This window comes from Cucumis melo, chromosome 2 (assembly GCF_025177605.1).
Source record: "Cucumis melo cultivar AY chromosome 2, USDA_Cmelo_AY_1.0, whole genome shotgun sequence".
NCBI classification, from domain to species: domain Eukaryota; kingdom Viridiplantae; phylum Streptophyta; class Magnoliopsida; order Cucurbitales; family Cucurbitaceae; genus Cucumis; species Cucumis melo.
In genome coordinates this window covers 23,509,791-23,526,526 of record NC_066858.1, presented here as the reverse complement: position 1 = coordinate 23,526,526, position 16,736 = coordinate 23,509,791, and the positions used below count along the sequence as shown (strand labels likewise).

Genomic DNA, 16,736 nt, shown 5'->3' with positions numbered 1-16,736 from the left:
CAAACCGAGGAGTTGTTTCAATGACAGGGGAGTGAAGCTGAAATTGAACCAAAACTAGCCTTGCACATGCATTTGCAACAATGCTAGAGAAGAGTAGAGAAGTAGGTGAACTAATGAATAGATCCAGCTATTGCTATGACCATTTCCTTAAATCTGGGCTTTCTTTACGGGCTAACATCTATTAAGGATCTCTACTCGGCCCACTATTGGGCTTGGGCTTTTTTATCACCCTAATATTCAACAATTAAAAGGAGAGAAATATAATTAAGTATATAATAATATTTTTAAAAAATCGTTAATATGGTAAAGTATATCGATCATATACTAATATTTGCAACAAATTCCGTAAGTGGTAGACTTATATCATTGATAGATTTTATTGTATTGTAGTAGAATTTTTTTTTAGAATGTTACTATACATGTTAATATTTTGAATGTTATTATATTTGCAATTATCTCATTATTAAAATTAGAGGGACGGTGAAATTAAAGTGATTCAGAAAATTATATGCTTCTACCTCCCTAATTCTTAAAATTTTAGATTCTAAGCTCATCCAAAAATATATTTTTAAATTTAATTAGAGTTTTAAATTTTTTGCTCACTAAAATTTTCTCTTTAGAAAAAATTAAAGTAAAGAAACATTAAAAAGAAAAAAGGAAAAATATAAATTGATCAAATAAACAAGTACAACAAATGTGGATCAATTTATGAGTTGGGCAATGTTGTTGTTGATAAAGTTTTTATGGTATATCAAGACTTTAACATTATCTTTATAATTAGCATAACTTATGAGATCATGAGAGTAATAAAAGATATGAGAGAATGATATAAGTCCAACAAGGCCACAACTAGGAATTTAAAAGTAAATTAATAGCCTATCATATCTTATAAAATGGACAACACATTATTGCAACTTAAAAAAGATCTACAAATATTAAATATTTATAGAAAGAAGAATTCGTTTAGGCTTTTTCCTTGACCCACCACCAAGTACACAACACATATAGCCAATTTATTATTATCATTATTATAAATAATTTTATATTACCATCTAAATAATTCAAACATATTTAAATTATATATATATATATATATATATATATATATATATATATATATATCTAAGCTAAATTCACTTTGACGTGAGGACATAAAACCAATAACTAACTCGTATTATCCGATAAATTCACTTTAACGTAAGGACACAAAACTAATAACTTAACTCGTATTATCCGAGATTCGCTAATTTCTCTTTTTCACAAACTATGACAGTGACAGGTAGCTCTATTAAAAACTCATAACTCGGTTAAGGAGTTTTTGTAGGACCCATGACCATTGTTAACTTTTGAAAAAATAGTTTTTAATTTAATTTTTGTGTGATAGAGAGATTGAAACCATGCATATAAATTAAAGATGGGTACATCCTAAGTTGCATCTAATCATTGTTCTTACTTTTTGTACATAAGAGTCTAAGGGAGATCACAACTCCTACAACTACTTTTTACTTGTGTTTAAGGAATGAAGTCATGTATTATAGTTAGTAGTTACTATAGTTTACAAATTATAATAGTTTGTGTTTGAAGTACAAACTATTTTCAACCCAAGTTATATAATTTGTGTAATTTGGGATGCAGACAATTTTAATTTGAGTAAAAAATAGTAAGCATCGTAGATGATGAGTAAGAAATAATAACCAATGCAACAAAGCGAGATTTGAAACAGTAACACAAAGTTTAAATATGAAGTGAACTATACCAACTTCAAATTGTATAGCTCTAAACATTTGAGTGATATACACACTTAATTAAACGTTAAATATATCTGTTCGATTGGGTAAACCCAAAATTTAAAAAATGTAACTCCACTTGACTAAAAAAAAAAAAAAAAAAAACTCAACCAAGTTTGACTTGACCCATCCCTTGCAATAATTTGGATTGGGTAGTTAATTTGGATTGCCAAGTTAATTTAATTTGAACACTTCCTCAAGCTTGTAGTAAATATATATATATATATATACATGCTTGTTACAACTCCAACTCTTTTGTCTCAAAGCCTCTTCTTTTGACTTGCTAGTAATGAAATTCCATGTGTCTAGTTTTTATTCTTAAAAAAGTACTATTCTTTCACTTTCCTTAAAGCAAATCCATGCACACATGCAGTCTTTGTAACACAGTCATCCTCATGGTCATAATTCTTTTTCCTCATTATAACTCTAATCTATATTGATTATTCAAAGGACTTGAATTAAAAGAGATATATATATATATTATATATATATATATATAGAGTCAAGCAAGGGAATTTGAACACGTGAAAAATACCATTCCTTTTTTAGCCCTTCTCTTAGCAGACTTTAAAGTTGTCATATTTTTATTAAGCTTAGTTTTGTTATTATATAAATACCAGAAGGGTTTGTGTGAAGAATTTAAAAAACGAAAAAAAAAAAAAAAAAATCTTTGTGTTCTTCAATGGCTTCTCCTTGTAAGAACCCAAGTCCAAGTCCGAGTCCGAGCAGTAGCGGGTCGTCTAGTTTTATTGAAGATGATCAAAGCGAGGTTAGAAGGGGGCCATGGAGTGTCGATGAGGACTCTCTTCTTATTCATTCTATTTCTGTCCACGGAGAAGGCCGTTGGAATTTGCTTGCTATTCGTTCAGGTATTTCTTTTCTTCCGTAATAATTAATTTAAAATATTATTATTGTGGGCTTTAATTTATTTTAACTTAATTTAAATCTGAAAGGGCTTAGAAGAACAGGGAAGAGCTGTAGACTGAGATGGCTTAATTATCTAAAACCTGAAGTGAGGAGAGGAAATCTTTCTCCTCAAGAACAACTTTTGATTCTTGACCTTCATTCCAGATGGGGCAATAGGTAATTTCCCTTACACCGTATAGCTATCATGAATCATCTCAAGTTTTGCAAAAGCATTGATCTGTTGAAAAAACATGATAATTAATACTGCGACCTGATAGTTGAACAACAATATACCAACATGCATGGTTTGGTTTAGCTGACACAAATATGTGGTTTAAATCTGTCTTTTCTATTAAAAAAGCAGTTAAGAACTCTCTTGATTATGATTAGGTGGTCAAAAATTGCACAACAATTACCCGGAAGAACCGACAATGAAATAAAAAACTACTGGAGGACCAAAGTCCAAAAACAAGCAAAGATTCTCAACATCGGCACCAATAGCCCAGAATTCAAAGACATTATCAACCGCTTATGGATCCCTAGATTACTCCATCAAATAAACGATTCTTCTTCTCCTCCGCCGCCACACACGGCGACGACACATCCGACCCCTCAATTTTCCGATTCCGATTCACTTCCGACAGTCGATGGGAACCGTCGCCATTTTGAGCAAAACAGCACCAGTTCGGAATCTGTGGAAATCTCGCAGGTCTCTGATCCATTCTCTGACGTCCCATCTTGGAACCACGGCGGCGGAGAGACGGCGGCGGCGAATTTTGAATACACTACAGGCGATTCTTTGTTGCAACATACGGATTGGATTGACGACGACGATTCCTTTAACGGCTGCTTGTGGAACTTCGACGGCTTGTGGCAATTCTAATTTTTAGTTAAATAGCTCTAATTGGATCCTTTTTTTCCTTTTGTTTTTTGGAAAATAAACTTAGCGCTTTGTTTTATATTATTATTTTGTTATTTTTTTAAATTTGTTTCTGTAAAAAATAACAAATATATTTTAATTTTCTCAAATGTGTATTAATTTAAAATATTTGATTGGTTTGATATTCTTTATTTTTGTTAAATTTAAAAAAAATTTACTTGATAATAGTCCAACCTTTATACTTTGTTCTTAAAATTTGGGTTAGTTTTTTATTATAACAAAATCAAAAAAAAATTATAACTATAACAAATTCTTACTAATTGACGGTAATAGATTATTATTTATGTAGTGATACAAATAATAATATATAAATAATAGAGTGTGATATTTTTCTAATATTTTCAATGATTATATCGTTTAAGACAAAAGCTCCTATTTTTAAACACATTTATCTAATTTTAAAGTTATGGAAATTACTCATTTAATTTACAAATAAAAATAGTGGTGATGACTTGTATGTTGATCTCATGGACCTTTATCTATGTGATGATGAGTTTGATACAACTATATATAACTATGGAAGCAATTGATTGTGATGTTGACTGTAATATATATCATGAACAATTTTTGGATTTTTATTCAAATACATTTCATATATATCCTAATCTAATAACTCAAAGTCTCTTATGTCAAAACTACTTTACATTTTGGGACAAGTTATAGTGTTTGTTTAAATGATAAATTTGTAGATTTTATGGATGACAATGTTTTTCTTTTCTTTTCTAGGACGTGGCATTCATTTCATTTAATCTTATATGGTATTTTAAAATAACACATCTTCAAATAATATCTAAAATAAATCATAATTAAATTTAACAGGTACTATATTTACACATAAATTATTTATTTTTTTAAAAGGGATTATATATATGAATTTTTTTAAAAAATTTTTTTTTGCTACTTTAGAAGTGGAGTTTTGTTGGGTAAGAAATGTTATTAAATATTTCGAGTGAATGTTTGAAATTTAAAAGTATAAGTTTGAATGTGAAAATAATTAATGTTTGGAAGTAAATATTTATTGTTTACTTTACATTTATTTCATGAAAAAAAATTATTTATTTAATCAATCGACTCTATTATTTGAGAGGAGAAATATATGTAATTTTGAATTAAAATTAATACTATTTCATATACAAATGTTAAATTAGTTCAATCAAATTATAATAAGTATGTTTACATCCAAACATTAATTAAAATTAATGTTCTATTTTACACTAGTAAGATTAATTAAAATGACTAAAACAGTAATAAAATAGTTAAGATGATATAAACTATTAATTATAAATGTAACTTAAATATTATTATTTATCAAGTCAAAATGACACATATTAGTATTTAGATCATATTTTTCATTATTCTTTTTCATGAATAAAAGTCTCATTTTATATGAAAAGTGTATATATATATATATATATATATATATATATATATCACATGTCCCATCAGAAGCCACGATGACAAATCATCTTCACTTAAATGATATTACAGTCTACTTTGATAACTTTTTTTTTCTTCTCATAATATTCAAAGCATCTATGAAGTTATTTTAAAAATTATTCTTCCAAGTAATAAAAAAAAAAAAAAAAAACTTTTTGTGCAATTTGTTATCAAATTGACTACTTTCTAAAGTCTAGCTAGCTAATTGCATTTTAAGCAAAAATTTGACCTTTGACAAAAGTGTTTATTAACTTTATAATTGTAATTAAGGTGTAGAGAATGCAATTTTCTAATGAATAATATTATTAAAAAACTATAAGAATGACTGATCTAAATATCAATAATAGACCAAAATTGAATAAAAAAGATATATAAAGCTTGATTTCTAATATCGTTCATATTTCAATAACGTTCTTATGTTCTTATAAAATCAAAGTTCCTTAAAAGGTCGAAGATTCGATTTCGACAACGTAATTATTGATTAAAAACAAAAAGATGGTCCAATTTATTGTTAGAATAGTTTGTAAATTAGATTAAGATATAAAAAAAAAATCTACGAAGAAGTTAAGGAATAACGTAGTCAAAGCAAAAAAAGAAAACAGGAGTAAAGTTGATTTTGAATATATAGTTTGAATGTTGATTAATTTACATTCTATATGAGGTCACAACGCAACATTACATAATGCATGACATACTTTGAGAGGTAGCATAAAATGCATATAATTTTATAATCATAAAGTGCAATATATTTTTCTTTGAGAAATAATGACAATAATATATAGCATATAGTCCAAAGTGATCATATATATATATATATGTATACTTAATAAAATAAGAATTGGTGCGTGGGAGGCAAGTAGGTGTTTTTGAAGAAAAGAGGAACGTGATGAAATTGAAGGGTTAAATTTAATAAAATCAAATGGAAGTCAATAAGGAAGACAGATGACAGCGCCACCATTGAGCTTATTTTATTTCTTCTCCTAAGTGAATAATGGATTCATGGAATTGGGTCTTTTCTCTCTCTCTCTCTCTTTTCTCACACTTCAAATAAAAAAAATATTATTTAACGACTTGGGGTGATAACATCAGTAGGTTGAATTTGATTTTTCGATCAAATTGATGTCAAACTAATTAGGCTTGGTTTAGTAAATGGGTACACATCGACTTCAATCAAGAAAGAGTACTAACTGATTGTTGGTCGGTCGATTTAGATCGATTTAAATTTGAATCAAAAGATATAATCAAATATAATTAGAAATAAAAGCAACAAGTAACTTTAAATTCAAGCTAATATTAAGATTTTTAAGACTATAATATTCTTTGAGGAGAGGATTAACTTGAGTTTTGACCCAAGTCATGTACTCAACTAATTTGATCTCGATTGAGTTTAAGTAAAATGCCTAAGAAAGTGTGTCCTGGACATTATCCCAGCTCGTAAACATTGTCCTAAGACTAAAATATGTTTATGGATGAGCCTAAAGGAAATGAGACATGCATCTCGTTTGTCTCAACACGAGAACATAAAAAGTTATTTTAACATAGGTTTGAAACTCTACGAAGAAGATAACCTAAGTCATCTAATTTTTTAACGACATAAATAATAATTATAACTTCACGGAAAGAATCGGTGCGTGCCACGAACTACTACAACTATTTCTTTATACAATTTTAATAGTAGATTCACCAACTTAATATTTAAAGCTATGAAGCGTGCGATAATAATATAATTTTTAAAATTATACTTTTCGAACACCACAAGTATGTCTTTGATCGAGATTTAAGAATATGTATATTTGAGTCAATAATCTTGAACCATGTCTAAATTTTGCTAGCAAAAAATTTCTAGATCAAATCTAACGTGATATTTCAAAGATAATTAATGAGAAATTTCTAGATCAAATCTAACGTGATATTTCCAAGATAATTAAGAAGGAAATTACATTGAATTTGGGCAATAAAATGAACCAAGCATTCAAATTATTTAAGTAAAGACAAGTCTAGGTAGTATACTAATTAACCTAGTTATGGAGACTAGCATTCATTTGATTGATTGATTGATTGATTGATTAATTACATTACATTATTAATTATATATTGGAGATGGAGAGCCATCAATGATGATTAAAACTTAGCTTTTTGTTTCATGGTCGGTTTGACTTGGTCAAGATTTGAGAATTACCAAACTAAATCCAAATTCTTCTTACCAACTAAATTGAATTTGGCTATTTCTCTCCTTTCTTATATTGATTGATAATTCCTTACACACTATAAACTATATATTAAAAAAAAATATAATGCAAGTGCGACAGTCAATTGGCATTATAATAAGAGAGATTCGAATATTGCAGGTAAAATTCCATTTTAATGTTACATTGGACGTAGAAAACATTTTCACACATTTTTCTTTGAAAATTTGTCAAAATTTCAATATTTAACGAAATGTTTACACTTTTGTAATAAAAATTTATATTTTATGGTTATGTTCTATAAAGTATAAGTAGTTTGTCAACTTTTTCTATTTTTAAAAAATCAAATTTTTAACATTTTAAAGACTTTGATTTCCACGTTTTTGCTTTTGTACTTCATTCTCTCTCTCTTTTAATATACAACGTATCCAATTATATGTAGAAAGTTGAGGTTGTTGGATTTTTTAATTCATTTTCTCACATTTTTTAGGGTTAAAATCTAAAAACACATTTCGATTTTGCGACTGTTCAAGGCGTATATGTTTCTTTAAATATTATAGTTGAAATTACAATCAAATTCTTACGCTGGTTAAGAAAGAGAAAATCGTAGGAGAGAAATTGTGAGCATATAAGTGAAAATAACCTCCTAGAGTTTTTTGGATTTTTTGAGCGAAACAAAAGTAAGGTTGTAACGATTTATGTCTAAAATGAACAATGTCATATCATTGTGGGAATATGTGTGAATGATAAATTATCACAGCTTCCAACAATGAGTATCACAATACATATCATTGATGGGTTTTGAGAAAATGAGGGTTGACTTGGACATGACAACTTGATAGACTTATAACTGTGTGGTGTACTTATAAGAAATCGGAAGTTGGTTTAAAAGGAGAATCATTTGCGTCGACAAGATGATTATTATTGCAAAAGATGCAACCAAGGTATGTCGATACATAGGCTAGATAAAAAGAAGATCAAGTAATGATATAACTATGTCTCTGTTGATATGTTTTTAAGTGAAATCAAAAACAAAACTATTAATCCTATACCTAAAATGAACCATATCGTACTATATTAGAAAAGAATAATGTGCCTCTTGATAGAAACTTATAGTAAAAGTGATTAATATAATATCACTAGAGAGATACGTAAATACTTCGTTATCATGATTTATTTTACTTATAAATGAACTATAACAAAAAGTATTTATATCCACAAAATCAACATTAAGAATATTAGGGCGTCCAAGAAGACGCTAAACTATTTTAATATAGGTTACGTTTGGTATCTCATCTACATAAAAATCTTTTGCTTTCAAATACACTCGATAAAGTAAATTGAATGATTTTTTGTTTTCTAATTTTGTCATTAAAAACAGTGTTTTACATTGTACTTGAATTTGTGACATATAATGATATTTTTTTTTTACAATACCCAAAATCAACAGTAAAAAAACAAATACTTACTTCTTTTCATTCAAATTTTTCATGTGCTTTTGACCGTTATTAGCCTTTAGTAGTTTATCGTAAATAGATTGTGATATTTTACTATATTTATAAGTATTAAGAAGTTTTATTCTTTAAAATAAATTTCCTTTTTAATAACCACAAAAAGCACCCTTGCAAAATCAATATTTCATTTTGGACCGGGTTGACATTAGGTGCTTTAAGGATCGGCCCAATCTAGATTCAATAATCTCAGTAAGGCCCACTTGTAAACCACAAAAAGGCATGGCCCACCGAGCCCACTATGCCAATAGTTGGGCCTTTCTTTCGCAAATGCACGCAGCTAATTAAGGCTTCATTACTTAATAATCAGTAATTAATTTTGCTCCAAAACTGGTCAAAGAGCGACCCGACCCGCGAATATGTATCTGGGCCGTTGATTATTTTAGTAGTAATCTCAACCGTTCAGTCGGTCCTTTTATATGTCTGTCCTCCCTCGTAATCAATTCTTAGGGTTTTCTAGGGTTTTTAGTTCTTCTCTACACTTGGTTGGAAGTGCCCTTCCTCTCATTCTTCCTGCTTTACTACAGGTTTTCAATCTTCAACAATTTAAATCTCAACATTTAATTTGTTTTGCACATTGATTCAACTGTGTTCTTTTTTCTTTCGTTTGGGCTTTTGTTGATTGAAATTACTCAAGAAATTGCAGCCACAAGGATAGTCTAAAAATGCATTTGATTTAGTGTAGGTGCTGCTCTCTTTTTTGTGATTGTTCTTAGCTTACTTGGAGCTGTATGTTAATGCTAGAGTTCATTGAGTATCAATGCTCAATTACAGATAGTTTTGTTTTGTAATTTCCACATATATTTTCGTATTTGTGAAATTAAGTTCGTTTGTCTTCATTGTTTGTTGGCAATTTATGTTTTATGTTATGCCAACGATTCATGATTTGTAGCTTGACTCGAAAGGATGTTCACGGCGAGGAAGAAGATCCATAAGGATAATGATGTCGAGCCCTCAGAATTTGAGGAAACTGTTGCCCAGGTGAATGTTTAAAATATCTGCTAATTGCTCACCTTGATGTTTGTTTTTGTGTGCTTCTGAACATATTTTTCGTCTTTTTAGGCATTGTTTGATTTGGAAAACACCAACTCTGAGCTTAAAAGTGACTTGAAGGATCTTTACATTAATTCTGCAATGTAAGAAGGATAGATAAGAGTGCATATTTTTTTTATAGGTTCTGTTGTTTTCTTGGGAACTTAATGTTTCATAATGTCTTTGCAGTCAAGTTGATGTTTCTGGAAACCGCAAGGCAGTTGTGGTCTATGTCCCATACAGATTGAGGAAGGCTTTCCGTAAGATTCACCTGCGGCTCGTGAGAGAGCTTGAAAAGAAATTCAGTGGCAAGGTAAGTAGAGAACCTCTTTTTCCTGGTTTAGTTTAGTTGTTGTTTGTACTTAATACACTGCTGATTATGTCTAGTTAGCATCCTCATCCAAATAGTATTGAAATCCTTGGCATAGTCAGTAAATCAAACTACTTTTATTTTGTACTTTGGAGATTGACTAGCAGTAGCAGTGGTATTTCATCGGTGTCTAAAGTTTTTACTTTTTTACGTCATTCCTCTTCCTCTAGAAATGTTCTCTTGAACGGATAAGTTTATGCATCAAACTAAAACTTTTATAAATGGATAGAAAAAGAAAAAAGAAAGATGATTGTTTTAATTGAACATAATAATTAATATCAACGATAAGAACGTGAAAAAATATTGGCTTATTCTTTAATATGTACTCGATTCTTTTAAGCCTTTTTGTGTTTTTCTGCAGTAATTAAATTAGGTTTTTTTTTTTTTGCATTTTTGAACCCAAATTGATAGTATTTACCCAATCGTTTTACAAAAATTAAGTCATTAAGCACTCGGGGGTTTGAGGCTCCATGATCTGAATATTTAGTGTTTTTACATGACCTCTGCATTTTCATATTCTATTTTACATTAATGATAAACCATTGTTATTCTGTCATAGGATGTAATTCTGATTGCTACTAGGAGGATTTTGAGACCTCCAAAGAAAGGATCAGCAGCCCAAAGGCCCCGCACCCGTACTCTCACTTCTGTTCACGAGGCTATGCTTGAGGATGTTGTATTGCCTGCTGAGATTGTTGGAAAGCGTGTTAGATACAAAGTTGATGGATCAAAGATCATGAAGGTAATTACATTGATTATAGAAATTCTCAACAGATTCCTTACCCATAGAAGGATAGAAAACGCTTATCTGATTTAGTTTTACAATTGCCTCTAAGATCCTGACTTTATTTTAATTTTTACAGGTGTTCTTGGACCCTAAAGAACGTAACAACACCGAGTACAAATTGGAGAGCTTTGCTGCCGTTTACAGGAAACTTTCTGGAAAAGACGTCGTATTCGAATATCCAATTACTGAGGCTTAAATACCCTATGTGTTGCATACACTTCCTCTAATGTTTATTTATGATAGGGTTGCAATCAGGTGGGAGCTTTTCAATTTTGATTTCAAGTAATAGATTTTGAGACTTCTCGTTTTTTTGAATCTGTGATCTTGAACCATACTCTTTTATCACATTTGATTAATTTTCCAGTTTTAGTCACATTCTGTCTTTTTTGATTTCAATCTTTTGCTTAATCCTCCAAACCTCCACACGCACAAACCGAAAGAGGAAAAAAAAGAAAGGCACGATATGTTTTTTATATAATTTGTTTGTTGAGTCGATCTATTTCTATTTAAAGACAAATGATTTTTTCTTACCTCTTTATTCCTCAACACCAATCAATATATTTGTGGGATTCTTTATAATTACAATCAAGGTAATGTATTTGTTCTTTTAATTTCTCATACAGCTTCTATGGTAATAAAAATTTTCAACTCTGAATCAATAAAAATCAAATTACAGAGTTCTCCAAATTTGTTGAATTACAAAGAGGACAGTCCCCCAACGTTTGTTCATCTTCAACTATAATATTAGCCGAGCCTGGCCATGTCAAGTGGAAATCAAACGCACTTTTAGTTCCTACTAGAATGTGATCAAATTGTCGACTAGGAGAAGCTGAATTTACCTCAAGACAAGATAACAAGACCAAGGTACATAGCTCCACAAAGAAAGATGAAAGATATAAAACCCCTACAGCATCTCATATTCAATTATAAGTATGTTACTTTGAAAATATGAGTTGAGGATGTCATAATGTAAGATACTCACCAAATAATACCCCATCCAACACCGTTACATGGGCAAGGACACACTTCCGCAAATTTCTCGGCATCACTTGAATGAACTCTTCGGGATATTAGATCATCATAAATATCTGAAGAATAACATGAATACTATTAATATAGCAGTAACGATTGATGAATTGGAAATGTTTTTTGAAGCTCTACCGTAAACTGAAAATAGGCTGTTCATTACACCTGCAGTTTTGATAAAAAATCTGTCAGTCTTTCTGTCTCCATCTCATTGTGAGTTTGGACGAAGTATACAATGAGTTTCTGCACAAGCATGATAGAAATTCTGAAGTGATGTAAGAGGAGATAAATTTTACCAATGAAGAGGATTACATAACGTAGAACACGCACTTTTGTTGTTTCTTGCAGGACCCAGATGACACCAAGAAAAACGATGAATCCTAACGGCACACAATGAGAATATTTCATAAGGGACGTTCAAGGCCTACAGGCAACAAGTCATGTGTATTATAGGCTTTAACACTCACCAATGCAGAGTCCGCGAAGTGTCCACTGCAAATTGTCGTAAAGGCACAAATATAGTATAGTCAACAAACTTGGCTATTATTACAAATTACATGTGGACATAATATCAGGGTAAAATAAATGACATTTATGACTTTTCCGCAATAGAAAGGAAAGACTAGTACACATAAACTTAATAAACGGAGTTAATATAGCATGATAATTATACCAAAAGTGTTAAAATGAGTAGAAACAAGTATAGCGCAACTTAACATAACAATGTCTGTTAAGAGGCTTAGGACTAAAATACATCAAAACAAGCATAGCTCTATAGACATACAATATTTGTTAGAGATCTAAAAGAGGTCTATGACTCAAAAGATCAGAAGAAACCAATGTTAGAATGCGGTTGATAACTAAGTTAGAAGGAACTGGTAGGTTGTTTAACTAAATATATGCATTGCCTGACTTCTCTATGGAGTTTCTAGCATTTAAAGGTCAAGCTAGGAACCATTAATTTGAACGTAACGAACATAGAAACGTTGGAACTAATGGCAGGATTTAGAGCTAAACCAATCTAAAATTCATATTCAAAGAAAAGAAGATAATACAATACATTTCCCATGAAACCAAGTTCTGGTGGACTCAATTTTACTCTCTAATTTCCGGTAAGAGCACAAATGATCAATTAGCTGCAAAATAACGCAGTTGACAGATAAAATGAAAATATAGAAAAAGCTACTTACATTCTTAGCTACACAAAGTACAACAAGAAGGGAAACAAGAAAGCACCCAGCAGCTATTCTGGAAGTAAGAAGATTTGTAGATGCTAGTATTAAGAGCATCCCCCAGAATGATGAGCCAATATCTACAATGAAAATAGAGTAATCAGCTCGTAACATTCACATGAGATGTGTGTGTGTGTGTGTGTGTGAGCGAGAGAGCAAGAATGAGGGAGAGACATCCGGCAGGTAAGATCAACCAATACACGCCACCACGTGTTTGCGTAGCACCACCTTCGTCCGCATGAACCTGAATTCCTTCTACCTGCAAACTTGAAGCAGTTAAATTCATTGTGTTGGTGAGAAATAAAATAAACCTATGTTAACAAAGGTTCTGCATAGAAAAATTTATCAAGGCCAAAGACTACAAGGAAAGTTGGATTTTTTGAGATTACTCAAACTGTACAACCTCAAACGCGTAACACCTAAACAAAATCCTTTTAGATCAGCTGAATAGGTGTACGGTAACTCTCTTACTTCAAGTTTGCAGGAAAATGAATTTAGCATGGACAAATATTGCAACATAGACATCTTGCTGATGATTCCATTTCTTCAGCCAAGAAAGTGGCATGGTCATGGTGAGATGAATAAACTAAACGTTAGACTTGCATAAATATCTTTAAGGTTTTCCAATGGATGATAAAAGAATCCATATACTGTGGCAAGAAACTGATCAACATGAATTATACAAAAGCCACGAAAAGTACCAAAAAGATAACGATCCTTGCAATGCCCAAGGGCTTCCAATCCAAAACAGTGAATCATCAATAAAAACTTTAAAATTGACATGATAAAGGAAAGACAAACAATATTCATTTAACATCTTACATGACCACAGGTAAGCTTGCAAACAATGGCATGGCTGGCCTCATGAAGAAACACGGTGACAAGTTTGAATGGTTTCAGCAGTATCGTCCTCCAGAGCTAAAATAATCAAACTCATTCAGAGCTAACCCCAGTATGAAATAAAATGCGAGAAAACTACTTTTGAAATGAAAATTTTAAGTTGATCGTTGAAATTCCCCAGGTTACTGAAATAATAGGCTAATCAAGTATTCTTCAACTTTCCAGTTTAAACAAACACAAATCCTTATAAACAATTCAAATAGTTCAATAGCTCTAATAATTTGAAATGAACAAATAGTATCGGTGAATCAAGAGAGATACCGCTAATATAACAACCGTACAAACAGAAACGGTGATCAGAAACACAACTTGCTCGTGATTGCAGCAGTGCTTAAGCTCCCAATTAGGTTTCATTTTGATGAATTCGCAAGAATTAAACTAATCGATAGAAATCCGAAACTCGGCTTGCCTGATTCGTCTTCGATTAATCTTCAGTGGCTTAACTCAGAGACTGAGATCTACAAAAAAAGAGTAAAGATTATATTGAAAATGCCGTTTCATTTGACGCTCGGCGAAGGAGAGAGTGTGGATTCCGATCAGTAATAGGCCGTCGGAAGGCGGAGGTGAAGAAGAAGAGAGAGGATAAGCAATTCCGACGACGAATGAACGACGGAGGAGACCATTGGGGACTTCATCTCGAACCGGAGTCAACTTTTTTTCTTTTCTTTTTTTAAGAATTAAAAAAACAAAAACGGAAAAAACTGAAAAAAAAAAATCTACAAATATTTAATATTACTTTTAGAAATATTCTTTAGCAAATAAATGAGAAAATTCGAATTTTTAATGATTTTTATTATTTTTTTGCTTTTAATTTAATTTAATTTAGAATACACTCTTTTTCTTTTTCCAATTGACTTTCCTATGAGAAATGGAATTAAAATTTTAATTACTATCTAAAACCCAGGGTTGTTGATATTTCAAAATTGAATTTGTCAAAGGAAAGTTGGTTTCTTTTTGTATATATATATATTTGATAGCTCACCTAACCTCATTGGTAATTGCTAATAAAATTAGAGCTATCTGATTCAATTATTAATAAAAACAAAAAGATACGTCTTCTTTGTTTGACAATTTATAGATTATATATATAATAAAATAATACGTTTAATTTTCAATTCAAATATAAAAAATGAGTTAAGTTATAAATTAACTAAACTTAATAAGTAATTTATGTGTATATTTATTCTCTTAATTACAGAAGCAGATTCTATATTTTTTCAACTTTTTGGGCAAATTTTGTTTTCATATTATAACGTTTGGACAGTTTCACTTTTTGAGGGTAAAAGAGAGGAAGAAGAAAAGGAGCAGTTGAAAGCAAAAGGTTACAGAAAGAAAAAAAAGAAGAAAAATGGTCCATTGGAATGAGAGAAAAAGTGAACAATTTCTCAAATACATAAATAAATTACTCAGTATTTCTAAAAAGTGAAAAAAAGTTGATAACAAAAATATCATTTATTTATGTCAACAAAACAACTCTTTAAAATAGCAATGTCCAAAAAGTTTATGACTTTTTTATTTCTTTTTTAAATACAACGTTTTATAAATTGTTTTTCTTCAAATACATAATTTAAGATTACAATGTAATAGAATAAAAATTCAGGAGTGTTTTGAGTCCGATTAATAATATAAAATCTATTTCGTTTCGATAGTTCAATCCAATCATCTTTTTCATTGTTTTCGTCTTTTACAATCTCATATATGTTTAGTCTCTTTCTAGTAATCCTAATTGCTTATCAACTCTCCAAACAATTTAAGAGTGATATTACATTTTTTCTTATTGTGTAACGACTTAGTTTTCATAGTACGTTGGTAAACAAATTTCGTCAATAATTATTTTATCTAACTAAACGACTGTTAGAATTTCTTTTTTAAATGACAAAAATATTGAAAATATATTTGAGTAATTATAACATAAAGCAATTTCAGGAATAATAATTAAATATATAGCAACATTTAAAAAAAATGTAAATATGCTAAAGTATTTTCAACATGCATGATATATCAGTAATAGGTTTTTATCATAGATAGACTTAAAAGATTTTACCATATTTTCAAGTTTTTAAAAATTTTGTTATACATGCAAATATTTTGAATTTAATTGTTATGTTCGTAAGTGCTCCAAAATATTTACGTCTGGAAGAAAATAGAATTTTACTATATTTATAAATAAGTGGACTCAATTTATTATATTTAAAAATATATGTAATTTTTATAAAAAGAAACCATATATTTTTCATTATAGGAGTTTGAGAAATTTTTTTTGACTTAAATTGTTATAACAATGAAAACATAGGAACTTGAGCATTAAAACTATAAATTGGGGCTAAATCTTTTTACTTTGGCTAAGACTATTAATTATTTCCATATATTCATCATATAAATAATTATGATAAAATAATATAAGCTCTCGGTAGGCTATCCATTGGCCATTTAAGATCCATTTGTCTCTATTAACAAGTTTTTTAAGCTTTTTCAGGCTCTCTTTCATGAGTATTTTGAGCTCTTCGCTAAGTTCTCTCATGAGTTACATGTGTTTCATCAGACTTTTTTTGTGAGTTCTGTTAGTTCCACTAGACTCTCCCATAGGCTTTTTAAGGTTTTTTTGAAGTTCTATGTAGATTG

The 16,736-nt window shown here is 30.0% G+C and overlaps 3 protein-coding genes across 13 annotated transcripts; 2 read left to right on the top strand and 1 right to left on the bottom strand.

The window, feature by feature from the left end:
• The first annotated feature begins 2,392 nt into the window (after nt 1–2,392).
• Nucleotides 2,393–3,722, top strand: LOC103494131 (transcription factor MYB62-like). The gene is made up of 3 exons (XM_008455187.3): nt 2,393–2,656; nt 2,741–2,870; nt 3,084–3,722. The coding sequence occupies exons 1-3, from the start codon at nt 2,470–2,472 to the stop codon at nt 3,574–3,576; spliced, it is 810 nt and encodes a 269-aa protein (XP_008453409.1). The 5' UTR covers nt 2,393–2,469; the 3' UTR covers nt 3,577–3,722.
• A 5,466-nt stretch (nt 3,723–9,188) lies between these two features.
• Nucleotides 9,189–11,329, top strand: LOC103494134 (40S ribosomal protein S7-like). Of its 2 annotated transcripts, none has more exons than XM_008455196.3 (6): nt 9,189–9,294; nt 9,660–9,748; nt 9,830–9,903; nt 9,989–10,112; nt 10,729–10,911; nt 11,033–11,329. In XM_008455196.3, the coding sequence occupies exons 2-6, from the start codon at nt 9,674–9,676 to the stop codon at nt 11,150–11,152; spliced, it is 576 nt and encodes a 191-aa protein (XP_008453418.1). In that variant the 5' UTR covers nt 9,189–9,294; nt 9,660–9,673; the 3' UTR covers nt 11,153–11,329. The 2 variants fall into 2 exon arrangements, with proteins under 2 accessions (XP_008453418.1, XP_008453419.1); XM_008455197.3 differs by having other exon boundaries at nt 9,211–9,294; nt 9,673–9,748.
• A 126-nt stretch (nt 11,330–11,455) lies between these two features.
• LOC103494132 (uncharacterized) lies at nt 11,456–14,857 on the bottom strand. Of its 10 annotated transcripts, none has more exons than XM_008455191.3 (10): nt 14,524–14,857; nt 14,037–14,132; nt 13,389–13,480; nt 13,173–13,294; nt 12,450–12,522; nt 12,279–12,362; nt 12,118–12,147; nt 11,939–12,044; nt 11,796–11,860; nt 11,456–11,710 (listed from the first exon to the last, which is right to left on the bottom strand). In XM_008455191.3, exons 2-9 carry the CDS (start codon nt 14,078–14,080, stop codon nt 11,797–11,799), a joined length of 615 nt encoding a protein of 204 aa, XP_008453413.1. In that variant the 5' UTR covers nt 14,081–14,132; nt 14,524–14,857; the 3' UTR covers nt 11,456–11,710; nt 11,796. The 10 variants fall into 10 exon arrangements, 6 of the variants coding, with proteins under 6 accessions (XP_008453413.1, XP_008453410.1, XP_008453412.1 ...); XM_008455188.3 differs by having other exon boundaries at nt 13,389–13,473; nt 14,376–14,830; XM_008455190.3 differs by having other exon boundaries at nt 12,450–12,474; nt 13,389–13,473; nt 14,376–14,818.
• Nucleotides 14,858–16,736: the final 1,879 nt, after the last annotated feature.

What these genes read in the sequence shown, in the direction of transcription:
- LOC103494131 (XM_008455187.3), top strand. Translation starts at nt 2,470, where the DNA reads ATGGCTTCTCCTTGTAAGAACCCAAGTCCAAGTCCGAGTCCGAGCAGT. An exon ending in TTTGCTTGCTATTCGTTCAG is followed by an intron (nt 2,657 to 2,740) that starts GTATTTCTTTTC and finishes TAAATCTGAAAG; the next exon opens with GGCTTAGAAGAACAGGGAAG. An exon ending in CATTCCAGATGGGGCAATAG is followed by an intron (nt 2,871 to 3,083) that starts GTAATTTCCCTT and finishes GATTATGATTAG; the next exon opens with GTGGTCAAAAATTGCACAAC.
- LOC103494134 (XM_008455196.3), top strand. Translation starts at nt 9,674, where the DNA reads ATGTTCACGGCGAGGAAGAAGATCCATAAGGATAATGATGTCGAGCCC. An exon ending in CTTTACATTAATTCTGCAAT is followed by an intron (nt 9,904 to 9,988) that starts GTAAGAAGGATA and finishes ATGTCTTTGCAG; the next exon opens with TCAAGTTGATGTTTCTGGAA. An exon ending in AAAAGAAATTCAGTGGCAAG is followed by an intron (nt 10,113 to 10,728) that starts GTAAGTAGAGAA and finishes ATTCTGTCATAG; the next exon opens with GATGTAATTCTGATTGCTAC.
- LOC103494132 (XM_008455189.3), bottom strand. Translation starts at nt 14,468, where the DNA reads ATGAAACCTAATTGGGAGCTTAAGCACTGCTGCAATCACGAGCAAGTT. An exon ending in GTTGATCTTACCTGCCGGAT is followed by an intron (nt 13,295 to 13,388) that starts GTCTCTCCCTCA and finishes TTTTCATTGTAG; the next exon opens with ATATTGGCTCATCATTCTGG. An exon ending in CAGCCTATTTTCAGTTTACG is followed by an intron (nt 12,045 to 12,117) that starts GTAGAGCTTCAA and finishes GTTATTCTTCAG; the next exon opens with ATATTTATGATGATCTAATA.